The sequence below is a fragment of the Pogona vitticeps genome, chromosome 1 (genome assembly GCF_051106095.1).
Source record: "Pogona vitticeps strain Pit_001003342236 chromosome 1, PviZW2.1, whole genome shotgun sequence".
In the NCBI taxonomy this organism is placed as follows: Eukaryota; Metazoa; Chordata; class Lepidosauria; order Squamata; family Agamidae; genus Pogona; species Pogona vitticeps.
The window spans coordinates 306,332,239-306,350,011 of NC_135783.1; the positions used below are offsets into that span (position 1 = coordinate 306,332,239).

Here is a 17,773-nt window from a genome sequence, read left to right on the forward strand (position 1 = left end):
GCTCAGGCTGAACCCGGACAAGACGGAGGTGCTGAGGGTGGGTGCCCCCGCAGCACGGGATCTGGGAAATCTCCTCTCTTTCGGGGGGGGGTGACCCTGCCTGCCAGGGATGTGGTTCGCAGCTTGGGGATCCACCTGGACCCGGTGCTCACTATGGAATCCCAGGTGGCGTCGGTGGTCCGTACCGCCTTTTTTCACCTGAGGCAGATAGCCCAGCTGCGGCCCTACCTTGATGTGGGGGCGCTCACTACCTTGGTACATGTGCTCGTAATCTCAAGATTAGACCACTGTAATGCGCTCTACGTGGGGCTACCTTTGAGGCTGCTGCAGAAACTACAGGTGGTGCAGAATGCGGCGGCCAGATTAATCAGTGGTGTGAAAAAATACCAACATATTTCACCCACTCTGGCCGCTCTGTATTGGCTGCCCATCTGTTTCCGCATCGACTTCAAAGTGTTGATGCTCACGTATAAAGCCCTAAACGGCTTAGGGCCTCGATACTTGGCGGAACGCCTACTCCCACTAAGATCTACCCGTGTCACTTGCGCGAGCCAGGAGGAGAGGCTGAGAAGCCTAACGGCGAGGGAGGCCCAGAAGGAAAAGACCAGAAATCGGGCCTTCTCGGCGGTGGCTCCTCGCCTCTGGAACAACTTACCTCCTGTGATTCGTGGGTCTCCCTCGCTGGGTATCTTCAAGAAGCAATTAAAGACATGGTTGTTCTGGCAGGCCTTTCCATCATACACCTCTTGACCCCCCTCTTCTCTTTCTTTTTGTTTGTCTTACGTATTATGTGATTTAATGTCGTGTTTTTTTCTCTTAGAATTGTCTATTTACATTGTCTTGTATTATTTTTATGGTTGTTAGCCACCTACAGTGGTCCTCTCGGACCAGATAGGCGGGGGGGAAATCAAATAAACAAACAAACAAACAAACAAACAAACAAATAAATAAATTCTTCGGCACTGTAAAATATCTCAAATAAAAACCTTCGTGAAGAGCAGAGGAAGGGACTATGTAGATAGCTTGTTTTTGGAGAAGGGAAATTTCTTCTCGAAGAACCAATGAATACGGAGTGGTCCTAATGGTGCCAGAAGGTGAGGTATGTGTAAATTCAATGAAATAACTGTTTTGTATAATGGAAAGAACCCAATAGTTATTAGCAATTCAGTGCCAGGAGCTGAGGAAAGGATGCAATCTAGTTTGAAATTACGAAGACAAGGGTCAATAGATATTGCTTGCCCTTTTTTTGTGGCCATCAAAACGGTTGTCGACATGTCTGCAGCTGTTGGGGATGAAAGTCAGGTGCTGTGGATGATGATGGACTGGGATAAGGCCAGTCAGAGACTTGTGGTTTGTATGTTCATTATGGTTGTTGGTAAGACTGAAAAGGCTGTTGGAAAAAAAGTCTGTCTGCAAAACTGGGCACACTGATAACAGTACGGTTGTTGAGTGGAATATGAAAATCTTGTGGATTTTATGAAGATTATTCATCACTTCATCTATTTGGCATTGAGAAGGTCAATGACATCAAATGGGAGGTCTTTAATTCTTGACTTAGTACTGTCTGAGATGCCAATGGATCTCAGCCAGGCATGGCGCCTCAAGGCAATAGAAGTGGCCACAGCCTTAGACGCAGCATCTGCGGTATGACAGGAAGCAATCTTTGTTGTTTAGCTAAGGTCATGGCCTCAGCATGAACATTCAGAGTATCAGATTTGGAGGCATCAGGGGCGGCTTGAAGAATAGGTAGGATTTTGTTCCATAGTTGCCTATAGTACGCACCCATTGCTGCTTGGTAGTTTGCGACTCTCATCAGAAAGGATGTAAGAGAGTAAACACATCTGCCTAGGATGTCAAGTTTCCATCCTTCCCGGTTGGTAGGGGCTACAGATGATTTATTCCGCGCTCCTGATTGATTAGACTCTACTATTATTGAATTTGGTGTGGGGTGTTTAGAAAGGACTGTGTGTTTTATAATGATTCTTTACACGTCTGGAAATTTGTAGTGATGAAGGAAGCTTATCCCATGATTCTTTGACCAACTCTAACATTGCAGGAATGAAAGATAGGCTAAGAGGGTGTCGTATTTTGATTGAGATTGTCGAAGACAAAGCTTTTTTCTGAGGTGGTGGCTCTTCAACATCTAGTTCTAAAGACTTTGCCATTCAGGTGACGAGCTGGGAGTAGGATGTGAAGTCCTCTGATGGGAATAGTGGATGGTTTTCAGCAACATCAGAAGAAGGATTGGGCAAACTGGAGGGTGATTCTTGAAAAATGTCAGATGTGGAGTCTTGAGTAGAAAGAGTCAGAAGACAGTGATTGGTGTGGTGGTTTTGTGGTCGATGCTGATGGTTGAGATGATGGTGGCAGCTGTAGAGTTGGAGATATGTGTGGTATCAGGTGCTGTTCGATGTCAGGAGGAGGTCCTTTGTAGGTGGTAGTAACTTGAAGAGACGTATGGTGTTGAGTTCATTTGGAGGAGTGTTTGGCCCGTTTAGACTGAGGCTGAGAAGGCAGTAAAGGCATAGTTCGCTTAAGAGCTGATTTGTAGGGATTGACACTTGGTGAGTCAATGCCTGATACACTGGTGTCAATGTCAAGGTGGTGACGGTGACACGGAAGGTGAATATCGAGGGGGACAGGCATATCTCACTCTCTTAGGTTCATCATAGTACACCTGTTCTGTCAGATTTTCAGGATAACAGGGGCCATATCGATAGTACTGATACCCATATTCATCTCTAGAAGAATACTGAGATGGTTCAGGATAGTAATAAAACTCCCTGTGAGGGGAGTCATGCTGAAAAGAGAGGTGCCATCTCTTTTCCCAGTGATTTCAGGGAGACTGATGAGATGACTCTCAGCCAGAAACTTGAATAGGTACTGCTCGCCGTGGTGATCTAGGGCAGTGATGGTGAACCTTTTTGAGCTCGAGTGCCCAAACTGCAACACAAAATCAACTTATTTATTTCAAAGTGCCAACACTCCAGTTAAAACCCGAATACTGAGGTTTTAGTTTAGTGCTCATGCACTGAAAGGGTTAAATGCTTGCACTTTGTTTTTCTATGGGTGGTATAAACAAAGAAATACTTACCGGTCCTCTAATCCCTCGTTGCAGTGGTCCCCAACCTTGGGCCTCCAGATGTTCTTGGACTACAACTACCAGAAGCCTTCACCACCACCTCTGTTGGCCAGGATTTCTGGGACTTGAAGTCCAAGAACATCTGGAGGCCCAAGGTTGGATACCAATGCCTCATTGGGCTAGACCAGTAATGGTTGCCATTGCAACCCTCCGCTGTACCACTGCACCAGCAGAGGGGAGTGCCAAAATCCGGGATCAGAGGATGGGTAAGTATTTCTCGATGGTGACTTAGGGCTCGGGTGTCCACGGAGAGGGCTCTGTGTGCCAGCTGTGACATGCGTGCCATAGGTTTGCCATCACTGATCTAGGGCTTGAATGGGCTGAGGCCAGGCTGGAATGAACATCAGCCGGAGATAGGTGAGAGGCTAGCAACAGAGGCTGTAGCCTGGGCCAGTGTCAGTTGGGTCATCTCTATCCGAGATCAAACCTGGGGCACCTCTAGATGACTCCTCCAGAATCAGCGATGGAAGTACCGACTGGGATTGGTCTATCTGAGCCGATTTTGTAGGCTTCTTAGATTTAGGTTTGTCCTTCTTTTTCTTACAGGAATTATCTGGTTGGGTTGTAGCCTTCGACGTAGACATCGAGGTCGATTTTGGAGCCGACTTAGTTTGGTCCTTTTGTTGGAGTGGAGGGTTGTCAGGCTTGATGCCAATTGAGAAGCCTCACAGCGCTCTGGACGCGGGGACATCACCGGATCCATGGGAGTGGGATTAAGATATTTCTCCCAGAGGTAAGAACTGAGTCTTTGCAGACGCAATTTAAGCGTGGGCTTTGTGAGTTTCTTACACTCAGGACAGGCATTTGAAGTTGCTTTCAAAGGCAGAAGAGGCAACGATTGTGATCATCTGTGAGTGGGATTTTATTCATGCAGAGCATGCAATACTTGAAAGGCCCTGGAGGGGCCATAAAAGGTAGGGAAAGGGGGAAAGGAGAGGCAGTGGGGGGGCGGGGAGAGAGAAGCAGCAGAAAAAGGAGCAAAAAGACGGTTTAGAGATAATCAAAAAGGGAAGTAAAAACTAACAGGGGAAATGTCCAACAAAGGAGCTGATTAAGGAATGATCTCACAAGTACAATCGAACAATAGCTCCAGCGTTCCGAAATACGTCTAACCGAAGTGGCACCAAAAAGGAACTGAGGGGACCTCTGGTGGGTGGAGTATGCGCTCCACGGGAGAACGTCCTACTAATAACATATATTTAAGCTCTAGAAACTTCTGAGAGGTCCTGCGCAGGTGCAAAACAACCCAATTGTGTGCATTCACAAAGGCGACAAAGAAGAACTATAAAATGCTATAAATCCAGTCATCTTTATCTGTACTGCAGCCCTTTAAAAATGGGAATACTCTCCCTACTTATTTTCCTTGTTCTTCCTTCAGTCTTCATCATGGCCATTCAGAGTCTGAATGGCCATGATGAAGACTGAAGGAGGAACAATTGCGCAGGACCTCTCAGCAATTCTACACTGATGTTGTGTAGCATTCAATCATTTATGTTGAATGTTATAAAAACTCCATCAGCGTTTGGTCACCTGTAAACCAAGATATGAACTAGTTTCCTCTTAGCTCCCCCCCCCTTTTCCATGCCTCCTTTGACTATCCCATATGGTGAACAGCTGGTTGGATAGCTCTGTGGTTGAGGTTTTTGGCTGTAGAGCCAGAGATTGAGAGTTCAGTTCCCCTCTCTGCCTCTTATGAGTAGAGCCAGCCCTGTGTGGCCTTGGGCAAGCTGCAAAGTCTCTGGGTATCCCTAGAAGGGAATGGTAAACTATTTCTGAGTGTCCTCTACCTGGAGACCCCTGAAAAGGATAGCCATGTCAGAAGTGACTTGATGGCACATGATTATTATTATTATTATTATTATTATTATTATTATTATTATTATTATTATTATATGGCAACAACTTCCAGCAAGGACAAGGGCCACTTGCATGGGATAGTTTTATTGTTTCTCCTCAACTTTTTGACAAGATAACTTCGAAATTCAACATGATAAACAAATGTTTCTCCTTTCCAAAAACATAGGTTTTTCAGAAAGGGTCTTTTTTTTGGGGGGGGAGGGATGGAATAATACCAAAACACAAGATGGAATGATACTAAAACACATGGTTGTTTAGTGTTTATGTCACACTAGACTAGGTCCACTGAACAGTGGAATTTGGTAAATCAAATTGAACACAGGTTCAATTTATTCAGATGGACCTTTGCAACTTACTGTACTGTATGTACAGAAGAGTTGATTCAGCAACTCCATGCTGATTCACTGGCCTACACTGGTAAAACATATTGTACTAAGCAATGGGATTTTGGCTACAGAATATTAAATTTAACATAACAGATTTTTGTTCTGCAGCATATATAGCAAATTCACTTTGCCACACAATGTTAATACTTCATAATTTTGAAAAGTACCCTCCCATAAGTATTTTCCTCAACTCCTTCCCCAAGAAGCCATAATAAAGGAAACAAAAAAACCTGTGACAGCTTCCTGTTTAATTTCATGATTGTTTTAATCAGGTAATTTCAGGAAACAGTGAAACTTAAAACTGTTGTATGATATTATCCAGTATGTCAACTTACAAAGGGTATGAGAACAAAACAGTTAAACTTGTATGCATATTTACATTATGTACTCAAGGTAACCAGCTATATTCATATACATAGAAAGAAATACGTCTAAGCATGGAATTAAAACTAAAACCTACAATCTTTAGTAGAGAGTTATAACAATTAAAATTTTCATGGAAATAATATACAAGTGAGGCACTTTTTGAGGTCAATAGGGGGGAAAGCAAATGGCACTAAGCAAAGTAAAGGGCAATTGCCACAAAGAAAAGATATTTAACCTATATACAGGTTACGCTGCAGCTCCCAATATCAAGTTCCCCTCTCCTTTTGGCCTTTTTCAATTCTCAGAGTTAGCCACAACTATTGCAATCAAGCTTTCAAGGAGGAAAATGCCATTTAATACTATTCAAACACTGCTTAATCAGTGCACCAAAAAGCATAGGTTTTAACCAAGCTGTAGATCTTAACAGTACTAATTGGACTATGAAATCATTTCTTTTATTCTTCTTTCACATGAGCATATGTACCACTGTCACTTCACATACAGTGTCTTATATTTGCTTGAGAATAAAATGCTAACAAAAACAATCTGCATTATTTACATGGGAACATAAGGTCTTCCTCAATGTTCACAAGGAAAAGAATACCCAACAAAGGGTTAAGAAGAAGAAAAATGGGAATGTTAAGTTCCAGCATGTAAAGTGTGTATGTGTATTCAAAACAGCTGTTATATGACTCTTAGAAAGGTCAAGAGGGAAGGTGGCAGAGTCCACTCCATCCTGGGCTCTAGATCAATGTTTCTCAGTCTTTTTGTACTTCAGCTCCATTTACTGTATTTTCAGATCACTGCGGCAGGAATGATCTGTTGTTCCACAAGTGGGAATGAAGGTACTATTTAGATAATCAAATAGCTGTTTATAAAGATGCATTCATCCATTCATTTGATTTGGATAATGGAATAAGATTTCTCTAGCTCTTTCAAAAATCACACACAGAAGAATATCATAAAAACAAAGCAACAGTTCTTTCTGAGCTCCCTGGTTCCCAAATCACACAAAGTAGCCAATATTCCTATGATTCCTGAACCTCACCTACTTCAAGTTCTTACAGCTTCAAACTAAATTTCAAATTTGACCCATTAAAGGCCTTAATAAACAATTGGTTTGCATATTTTTACCCGAATAGACTATTTTAAATTGATTTTGTGCATCAGTAAACAAATACAGCAGTTTTAGGCAGTTGTGCTGGGTGCACAAAATAATTTGAACTTTGAAGCACAAAGCCATAACTGCAAGACAGTAAATGTGTTTAAAATGAAACTTAACAATACTTTCATTTTAGCTTGAAATACTTGTGTTTCACCATTACACAATACTCAGGATAGCTCATTTAATATTGGATTTCCAACATAACACACTTGTTTATAATTCAGTGGAAAGAATTGTGTATAAAACTTACCCAAATAGTAAAAAGAAAGGGTTTTTACTTCCTTCCCCTCTGAACTAAATTTGTAACCAAATACCAGAACAGAATGTAGCTTAAATTTATGTTGGCTACACTTTGGGTTATCCCTTATGATCAGATTGGGTGGACATTAGATTTCCAGGTTCTATTTTATTTTATTTTGCTAGCTTAATATCCAATTGTCACAAATAAAACCTGAATCCAACTGTTAGCCTCAACTATAGTGGACTCTGAAAATCAATGGAATCTTGGTTAAGTCAATATTTATTTACATAATGATCACTGAGTTATTTACACATAAAATGTTATGTTCTAATAACAGATTAGACAATTATACCTGTGCTTAACAAAACATTGGCCATTCAAGACTACCGTAATTAGTATTTCAAAAGTCACTGATTCAATGGGACTATTCCAGCAATTAGATTTTCACCAAAATTAAGAAACAAGGTGCTATTGAGAACAAGTTCAGCTGAGGAAATCTTTTTAGTATCTGAGCTGGAAGTTGCAAAATTGCACACAATATAAGTTTATGATGTTTCCCACAAACTTTCTTGACTAATTTAGGAAGGGTAAAAGTCTTGTTATCATTTGGAGAAGAAAGCCATACTCATCTACTGCAAATCATGATTTAATTTCTGCCCACCACTGCTGGATGGCATAAACAAATGTCTGAAGTGTGTTAGTCAAGATTTCTAAATCATGTCCGTCCAGCAGATGGTGCTAAAGTCTTAAACTGGCCTGCTTGTGAGACCTAGCCCATTGATGCCCACATTGAAGATTCCTTACACTGGAAATGGAACAGCCTGTGGCAATTTCTTCTACATAAATTCATAGGTAAGGTATTCTGTCACAGTACCTCTTAAAATATATATTGAATTTATCTGTGTTACAGTCAATCTTAATCTGCTTTAGTTTTTAATTTCAGAAAAGAATGGAATTAAATATAAAATACTGCTAGAAGCCAATTTGGAAATACACATATTTAATCTCACTGAAATCTGAGATTAAAACAAACTTAAATTCCATGGAAGAACATGCCCAGATATAAGAATTAGTGGTTTGAATAGTAAAGATCCTATGGTCTATTTAAGGGGGAAGAGGCCATATCACATCCCAAGTTTAATGCCTCGTATTTCCATGAACACCCAACTACTACCAGAAAATCTCAGGTAGCAAAGTTGGGAAAGACCTCTGTTTAGAATCTTGGAAAGCCTGTGTAGGACCACTTAGTACTGAACAGCCAATGCTGGGATAGATGCACCAGTCTGTAACAAGGTAGTTTTGTATATTCACTAGACATGCGAGTTGCCCACAGTTAGTTAAGTTATCCTCCTAAAACACACAAGTAAACTGGTACACAAATGCAGGCATGTGGCTGACATCACACAAGCCACATAATCAGATATTGAACCAACATAATTATTTCAAACTAGTTCAGTGGAAACCTCCCCCATCATACCCTAGTATCCATATTAATTTGCATTTAAAAACAAAACAAAATAGGAATAATATTTATTCAAGAGTAAAGGATAGTTAATGTTTAGCAGCAAAGTGATTAAATACACATCAAAAATAGCAATGTACACATTCAGGAAAAATATTAAAGCATATAGGTTTTAATAGGAAATACGCTACAGGAACCAGGAATTGCACTATGTGGATTAGTGCTCTTAAAGAAATGGTTAGACTTGCTTCTTCTCATAGTATGTACATACATATGTGTGTGCACACGTGCACACATACACATGTACAAACACATGTTTCAAAGGACTTTTCTGTACAGCCAGCAAGTTCTTTTCTTGGGTTACCATGCTATATTTTTAATTAAAAGTAGAAGGTTTTAATAATTGCTATTCACAAGATGCAATTCCCACATCACCAAATGGAACGCAGGTTATTTCTGTTTCTTTTGTATTTGCTTTTCTTCCTGGGGGTAGGTGGGATGTTAACAGTCTATCTAGGCAACCAAGTTTAACTGAATATGTGAAGCATGAAAATTATTTCAAGTAGCAGCTTTCAAATACAATATAAACAATAAAAACAAAGGACTGCTGCTACAGTGTCATATTTGCTGATATAGGTTTTCCATTCAGGGCTTTTTAAAAGTACAAAACTAGAAAGAAGCTCTTTAACTTCTATACTTATCAATATATTTGTCTTCTTTTCAATGTGAAATAATACTTCAAGATGATCTATATACACAATGTCAGTTCAAGCTGTCATATAAATATAAATGTTTTCTTTAAAAAAGTATTTACAGATAGTGTTATATACAGTTGTTCAGTTTGATACCTGGGCTCTGGAAAAGGGTGGTGTGGAGTGGGGATTTCTAACGCTGAACCTAGTCTTAAGAATAAAATAAAACCAATACATATTTTAGCAGAAATGAATGTGTAGAAATTAAAAAAGATAGTGTAATATTACGTTAATAGTAAAGCACATTAATAAGTATTTTATTCCCTTCCCTTCCACTCATTAACATCCTTTAATGAATGACTGGTCCACTGCTTTAGAGAGTTTTATTAATAAAGTCTGTATGGTTAGCTATATGGTTATATCATGTAACGAATGACATTTAGGAATTCCTCAAAGCTGGTATTTAAAACACACAGCCAAATATTAAGTTAAACATTCATCATTAATATGCTAACAACAACTGAAATACGAGAAACTCATTTTCATTCATAAGAAATTAACTTGGGCTTTTTTTCTTTACTTGGACTACAGTCTGTCAAACAGAATATACTTTGCTACATGAATAAAATTAAATTAATGGAAACATTATTTGCTCCCTTAGAAGACTGAAGAAATAAGGGCTACCAAACTGAACAGGATGATAAATACCTATGTTGCAACAATTATCTTGTGGTAATTTTCCTTCCCAAGCATTTGTCATCAACATTTTTGGAAGGAAACTCAAGAATGAAAAAAAAGTCATTACACTGAAACCAAAGTCATTTGTATATAAAAATAAATGTTATGTTTTCATAGGAGCATTAGACAATTATACATGTGCTTAACAAAAACACTGGTCACTCAAGACTACAATAATTAATATTTTAAAAGATTTCAGATTACTAGAATGTACAGAGGAACTCAATACAAAATGTAATCAACGGGTAACAAGTCTGAAAGTATTGATTTGTCCATTTTGAAGAGAACTACTACGTCAACTAGTTAAATATTCAGAAATACTACCATGGAATGTGACTGGTAACATGGTCCAAAATTGCTTTGCAACTGGAAAGGAGAAGGAAGATTTAATAATTCGTACCATATATAGTCAGTGTGGTGAAGTGGACAGAATGATGGACTAGGACTCAGGAGGCTTGGGTACAAATTCCCCCCTTAACCAATGGAAACCCATTAGGGGTGTGGAACTGGTAGAATCACTCCTTAAATATCTCTTACCTAGAAAGCCCTATTAGGGTCACTATAAGTTGGTTCCGATTTGACGGCACGTAACAGCTATATACTTAGTTAAATATAAACATTTGTTATTTTTACATAAATTTGCCTCCAAAAGCTATTTATAAGCAAGTTAGTTGCACTTTAAATCAGTGTAACTTCTTGCAGTTGCCAAGTTATTCACTTTCTTTAGTTATAAATCAGCTCTCACTAGTACAGTTTTAGTTATATTTCCCACCAAAAAGATTATTTCAAAAAGCCTCCCACCACCTAAATTATAAAATGTACAAATTGCTGAAGTTGATCCCTTATAGTATGGACTGTGGTTCATACTAATTTTAACCGCCAATCATAAGAAAATGCTTTCCTTTTCACCAGAACTTCTTTGCAACTTGCACCACGCACTTAAAAGCAGATCATCAGGTGCGGCAAGCCTTCACAACGCAGCAAGTTTGGAGGCGTCTTCCACAGCAGACCTTTCATGTATGAGAGGTTTCCCTTCTGCTTGCCAGACGCTTCTACAAATTAGGTATTTCCCCAAAACAAAGACTTGTCAGCCCAAATTAGGCACCAGACTACTTCATCCTGCAGCTTTATGCTTTCCTCCACAGCATCCACAGAGCTCACCGCAGTGGTGGCATGCTCTCAAGGGGAGGTAGCAGCACATACAAGGTGCAATGAATGACAATGTGACAAGAGCTAGCCATCGTAAGCAGAACTTGTCATCGCTAGTGTCGCAGGAGCAGGGGTCAGAGAAATCTCCCTCTGAGTCTGACATGCAGTGATACAGCATGCTTTCAGCACAAAGCATGCAACTAACTTGATATATGCATCTCCTAATTGGGTCTGGTGCATCCTGGCATTTGCCCCGGCCATTTTCTTCATGATTAAATCTTTCTTGGCAGTATACACAACGAGAGCGTTCCCCATCTTCTTTCCTTCTTTTTGATTTTTTTAACTTGAATGATGATGGCTGTGTTTTAAGTACCACAGAACCTTTTGAATCTTTAAGAGAATTCAACTTAGTCCCATCTCCAGAGGGGGAGAGATAGTCTGATTTTTTATGGTCTGTCTTAGGATACTGCAGCGAGGAATCTGCTTCATCTCTATCCAAGTCATTTTTCCACATGTCTGGATGCCTATAGTCTGCATAGCGTCGTATTAAAATTTCACGAGGGTTTATTCGAACAATTTCTTCCTCATCCTGAAAACTGACATTCCTGATCGGTTTGGGGGGTATCTGAAAATGAGAGAAGTAATTCGTGTTACATGGAAGTGCAACTAGAGATCTCAACATAAGTTTCTGATTCACTACTTCAAATAAACTATCAAATCATACATTTTATTGTTCAAAGGGTACATCTTTGTTTTAAATGAATTTTAAAATTCTGCAGAGTTTGTGACAAAGGTGTTTAAGAAGTGCTTTTTCCCACCTAGTGTTTACCAGGAACCATAGACGTTTAAGCATTATATACAAGATTATTTACAAGGGAATCAACTCCCTATTTTCACATTCCATGTGGTGCAAGATGCACAAAAAGGAGAGAAGAGCAATCAACAATTGAAGGTACAACACTAAATCCACATTCATGAAAACCATCAGACAGGAATAAATCCACATAGAAAGTGAATTTTTGAGGATGCTTTGAAACTTTTTAATACAGTCTTTGAGTACTTCTAGATGACTGGGTAAAGTCATTTAGAAGTACCATCTAGAAGTTTCTGCACAGCAACTGTGACAGAATTCTACTATTTTAAGTACCATCAAATCTACCCTAAAGAATTATGGAATTTGTAGTTTGGTGAAGACCTTAGAATTCTATGCCAGAGACCTCTAGTGCCCTCCCCTGAACTACAGGAGACAATTCTAAGTACCTTGGCAAACTATAATTCCCAAGATTCCTTAAGCTGGGGCCTTGATACTTAATGTTGCATCAAACTGATGCAACTGTGTAGTCAATAAACTTTTGGACTGAAAGGTAATTAATGACATGCGGTGTTGCTTCCCTTCTAATATTAAGACTGTGGAAACAACAGAAGGTTCCTCAAGGTAACACTAGGATGGTTGAAGATGAACAAGCTTGTTTGGATGTATATAAAATCAGGGATGTCAGTGAAAAAATGGATTTTAACTCTCAAGTCTGCATTAAAATGCATAGTGGGGTTTGTAAAACAAGATCAAGCCTCCTGAAATCGTTCAGAAGTAATTAGTTCTTAAATGTAGGTGAGATTAATCAGTTGGCTTCCAATGACCAAAAGGAAGAAAGAAGGAGCAGAGATGAGAACCTTGAGCAATTCTTGCTTATGAAATCTTGGCAATAGCTGAACCTTTAAAAGCATGAATTTTAAATGAAATTGCAAAGTAGATAAGGTATGTTGCAGGCACAGAAACAAAAACCACTCAATTCTAAATAATCTCAAACTGCTTTTTGAAGGAGCAGTCCTTGATTACTGAAGTACTTGCTTAATAAATACATTAGCACTTGTGGTGGGAACTTGTAACCAGAACTAAAGAAGCTGTTCACTTTGCTGGCACCCAATGGAAATCCACAAAACCGAGACAGAAATAACTTTTCCATAACCTTCTAAAGGATTAGCTTTTGATGACAGAAGCATCTTTCACTATTAATGAAAATAAGTTTGCTATAAAGTTTTACTTTACGAGCAAAGATTAAAAAACAAACAATCCTTTCCCATCTATGCCAAGAGCAAAAACAAGACACTCCATTATAGGCTAGAGCAAACGTTTGCTGGAATATTTGAGATTCAAGATGATTTACTTGGCTCAAAGCAATAAAAATTGTAAATGGTCACCCTTGCCAGTGTTTAAAGCAGCCTAAACAACCAGAGTAGCCTAAATAGGGAAATCCTTGAAATCTAAAGGGAAGATTTCAATTAAAAACAAAGCAAAAACTACATTCTGAAATTTAAATGTAGGTGCCATGCAGACACCTACAATGCAGAATTGCAGGAAAGGCAAAGTTCAGTCTGTATAGTCAAGGAACATGCTGCATATTATTTCTTTCTCTATGCAGGTATACAGAAGTAGCAGTGTCGGTCAGTAATAGCAATTTGTGGCCCTCTAAATGCAGGCCTATAATTCCACCCCAAACCTGAGAGATTTAGCGGGCCAACAAATCTAAAGGGCTAAAAGTTACCCATCTCTAGTGTATACACAAAAGTATATCCCAATGTCAGCTACCACATGCTTAAACTTTTGAAAAGGTACCTTGCTAATTTAAATACAAAGAGGCATCTTAGTGTTCACCCTCTAAAATCACAATTAAACACCATAAAATCAAGGATCTATAGGTTCAATTTTTTCTTGCTTCTAATCCGTAATAATTTACATATACCTACACATTGTTATAAACCAAATGAAGAAATCAGAAGTATCTGTTCTGCCTTAAAACAAGCAAAATTTCCTCATTATGGTTGAACTGTAGAATTGCTGGTGGTTTCAAAAAGGCAGGTGCTCTGATCCTCTCTGCTGATGTGCAAAAGTGGGTATTTTTAAATGTGACTCTTGTCTTAGTATCATAGCAGGAAACAATGGGTTCTCATTATGTCCCAACGAGGACAATGAAATATAATCATGTGCTATCAAGCAGATTCTGATCTTTTCCAGGGTATTTTCTAGAGTGCACTATTCACCAGTCCTTTTCTTCTGTGAGTTCTCTGAAACTATGCAACTTGTCCAACATTAACAGACTGGCTCTTCTCCCATAAGGCACAGCGGGGAACTGAAATTCTGACTTCAGGCTCTGCAGTCAGATTCTTAACTCATTGAGCAATCCAATGACCTAGGAAATTGAAACACCTGACCAAATTTATGGCAGCAGTTTTGAAGATATATTATTTTGGAGCAGTTTTTCTTGTTGAAAATTTATTACCTGGTTGGAGTGGCTGTGGAAGTAGGATCTTCTTGAGTTCAAATCCTCAAAGGCTGAAGGCCTAATGATCAAGCTTTTGTAAGGATCACTGCTTACTACTGGTTCAGGCTGGAAGTGATGATCTTTCATTAGCAAACTTGATGCATTTTCTGGAATTGCCTGGAAAGGGCAATAGATTCATTATATATGTGTTTGTGTATATATATATATTGCCTTGCTTCCCCCCCCCCCAGCTAAGCTTCTCATCTGTTGCAACTTTGGTAGTATCTTTGGTTATTAGAGTATGGATTTTTAAAATAAAACAAAATAAGCTTTTCAGGTTAATTATTCAGAATAACATATATAAATAACATATATTGTCCTTTTAGAAATTTTATTATGAACAAGTATCTTAAAGTAACTAGTCACACCTATTTTGGGTCAACGTATATTTTTTGTGATTACAAATGGGTTTGAAGGTAGTAATCCATATAGCAAGATATTTAATGTACCAGTGGGAGAGCCAAGCTAGCTAATGGAAAAACAATAGCCACCCAGCCCTACAATTTGCATGATTCCACAGTATGCATATGGGACTACAAAAAAGTCACCTAATATTCTTCAGATGGTTTTATATGTAGAAAACATAGCTACTGTGGACTGTATGGTACCCGTTTTTGGAACAATTATTGTCACTAAAACAGCTGCTTATAATATAATATAATATAATGTATTGTCATTGTAAGTATATACACAGTATACCCATACAACGAAATTCACAGACACCCAGAGACCAGACACATGCACACACATAACATTCCCCAAACACTCCCCACTCACTAGAAGTCCCCCTGCTTAATTCTGAGCAAAATCTTAAACACAACAGAACAATTAGCTGAGTGTAGAAACAGAATGAAATAACTCTTTCAATACTTCTAACCTTAAAAAGTCCATGCAACAAAGTAGCAGCCATTTTCATAGTTTGTGCAAATAATAATTATTTCCTTTTTGTTTTATTGGTAACAAGAATAATTTTTTAGTTCTTGGTCTTCATCTGCAAGAGTAAGATACATGCTGATCTACTTCCCTGCCCCAAAGTTGTGTATCATAGGCATTTTTTGTAATCTTGCAAATATAAGGCTGTAGGTGGTGACTGCACCTCACTCTGAAACTAAGCCAAGCAACATATCATACTCATATGGCATCTAGTCTAGTGCCAATCTTTGCTCCATGGATTGTTGTATAATGCATCTATATCATTCTATTATTCAAACTGTACCATTCCATGCAGCAAAGCAAACTGAATACCAAATAAAACTTTTCAGTGACTTGCAAGTAGGGACAAAGAGAATTATTACAATAATCACTGCAAGGCTACACAAGAAAACAAAATGAGGGGGAAACCTGGCTGGTAACTTATGTTACTATGGTTCTTTGAGTGGTGATCCATGTATTCATACAAAATGGGTGTGTATGCCTACACCACACTGCTTTGGAAAATTCCAGAGCCTCAAAAGGAAAAGTGCCTCAGCATATACCACACAAGTGCAGCCCCAATTTCCTCAGTTCCAATTGTCCACTGCAAGAAAAAGAAGGGTGGGACAAGAGGGGAGGTGAGCAGGATTGTGTGGATATGTGAATGATCACTCAAATAACCATAGTTACATAAGTAACTGTAACAAACCCAGACCTACTGGAGGATGCCACACTTTCACTAAGCTGCCACCAACCATTCCCTGTAAGGAGTCACACAGACCAGGAATGGATTTTTAACAAATAAAGGAATAAGGTTTATTTAAATTACACACAGGGAAAATAAAATGATCAAGTGAATAAGATACAGTAACGTGGCTTAGTCTCAATCATACATACACCAGTTTGGTTCACACAGAACACCTTTAAATCAAGCACAGACCCTGAACCTATCAGTTCTGGCTAACCATACAGACACCTGAACCTATCAGGTTGGTACTGACTGACACACAGTAGTACCCTGTCTGACACACAGACTCCCCCACCAGCTTCTTCTTCCCAGCTGCTCCTTCTACTAAGCTTCTCCACACAAGCTCCACATATATATACAGTACAGCCCCTCCTCCTGATGTCCCGCCTTCCACTCCCCATAGGATGGAACTTTCCCTCCAAACCCATGACAGACAGGTAACATCAGTGCTGTATGTAACAGTAACTAAGTCTTTTTCATGGTGTTCATGTATGCACACAACATGGATGACTAGTGAACTATACCTTGAAGGTAGGAGTTATGTCAAAACTGATGATAAGACAGCTCGTCCAAACGCATCATCTTTTTGAGCTCTAAGATCTAATCTATAGTGTGTGGCAAAGGTTGTCAGATGGGACCAAGTTGCTCCCTGGCAGATCTCTTGGATGTCCACATCTCAGATGAAAGCTGCGGAGGAGGAAATTGCTCTTGTGGAGTGACTGTGGAAGGTCTGAGGTAGGGACTTGTTTGCTAGTTCATAAGTCTGTGTGATAGCCTGAGAAATCCATTTATAAAATCACTGAGAAGAGACTGGTTGTCCCTTTCTAGGACCTTGGTATGAGATGAAGAGTTTGGTTGTTTATTTAAAATATTTTGTTCTGTTTAGGTAAAAGGTCAAGGCTTGCTTGACATCCAGGGAATGAAAGGACCATTCAAGGTCATTCTGCGATAAAGAATAAGAGACAAGTAAGATAATGGATTGAGAAATGTGGAAAGGGGACCACCTTGGGTAGGAAGGTAATGTCCATGTGGATAGTAACCTTGTAATGAGAGATGAGGAGGTATGGCGAGTCACAGTGAAGGCCTATATGTTCTGCAGCTGGGCAAGCCAATGTGAGGGCCACAAGGAGGTCCATTGTGGCCAGTAGTTCGAAGGGGTGCCTAGTGAGCTGTGACAGAACTAGTAAAAGAAACCATGTGTCATGGGGGGGGGTGTTTCACATCTGGGTAGGCATTCTGGAGGCCCTTGAGGAACTTCTTAACATTTGATATTTGAAGAGTTCTGAGGATGGGTGGTTAGCTGGTTGATGCACCACTATGGCTGCCAGGTAGATTTTAATAGAAGAGATGAAAAATTCCTTCTGCTTGAGTTGGAGCAGGAAGATAAGGACAATGTAAAGAGCTGCTGATGAATGCGGCTGACCTTAAGCTAACACTTAAAGTTGGAAACGTCTCCACTTGTAAGCATATAGGCGGTTAGTGGAGGAGTGTTTTGCCTGTCTCAAGATATTCGCAAGGAAGGGGATATCCTCCAGGCAATGAGCTTCAGATAAGTAACATCTGGGTGAACTACTGTGTCATGGTGTTGTGAGAGG

General features: G+C 39.4%; 1 protein-coding gene across 3 annotated transcripts in view; it reads right to left on the bottom strand.

Annotated features, from left to right (window-relative positions):
- Positions 1-5,631: 5,631 nt before the first annotated feature.
- The window catches only part of SPRED1 (sprouty related EVH1 domain containing 1), a 111,581-nt gene continuing 99,439 nt past the window's right edge, over positions 5,632-17,773 (bottom strand). For all 3 annotated transcript variants that reach the window (XM_020806170.3, XM_078391822.1, XM_072986304.2), the window contains 2 exons: positions 14,477-14,635; positions 5,632-11,823 (listed from right to left, as the gene is read on the bottom strand). In XM_020806170.3, coding sequence (XP_020661829.1) covers positions 11,164-11,823; positions 14,477-14,635 — 819 coding nt within the window. In that variant the 3' untranslated portion in view covers positions 5,632-11,163. The remainder of the gene's footprint in view (positions 11,824-14,476; positions 14,636-17,773) is intronic.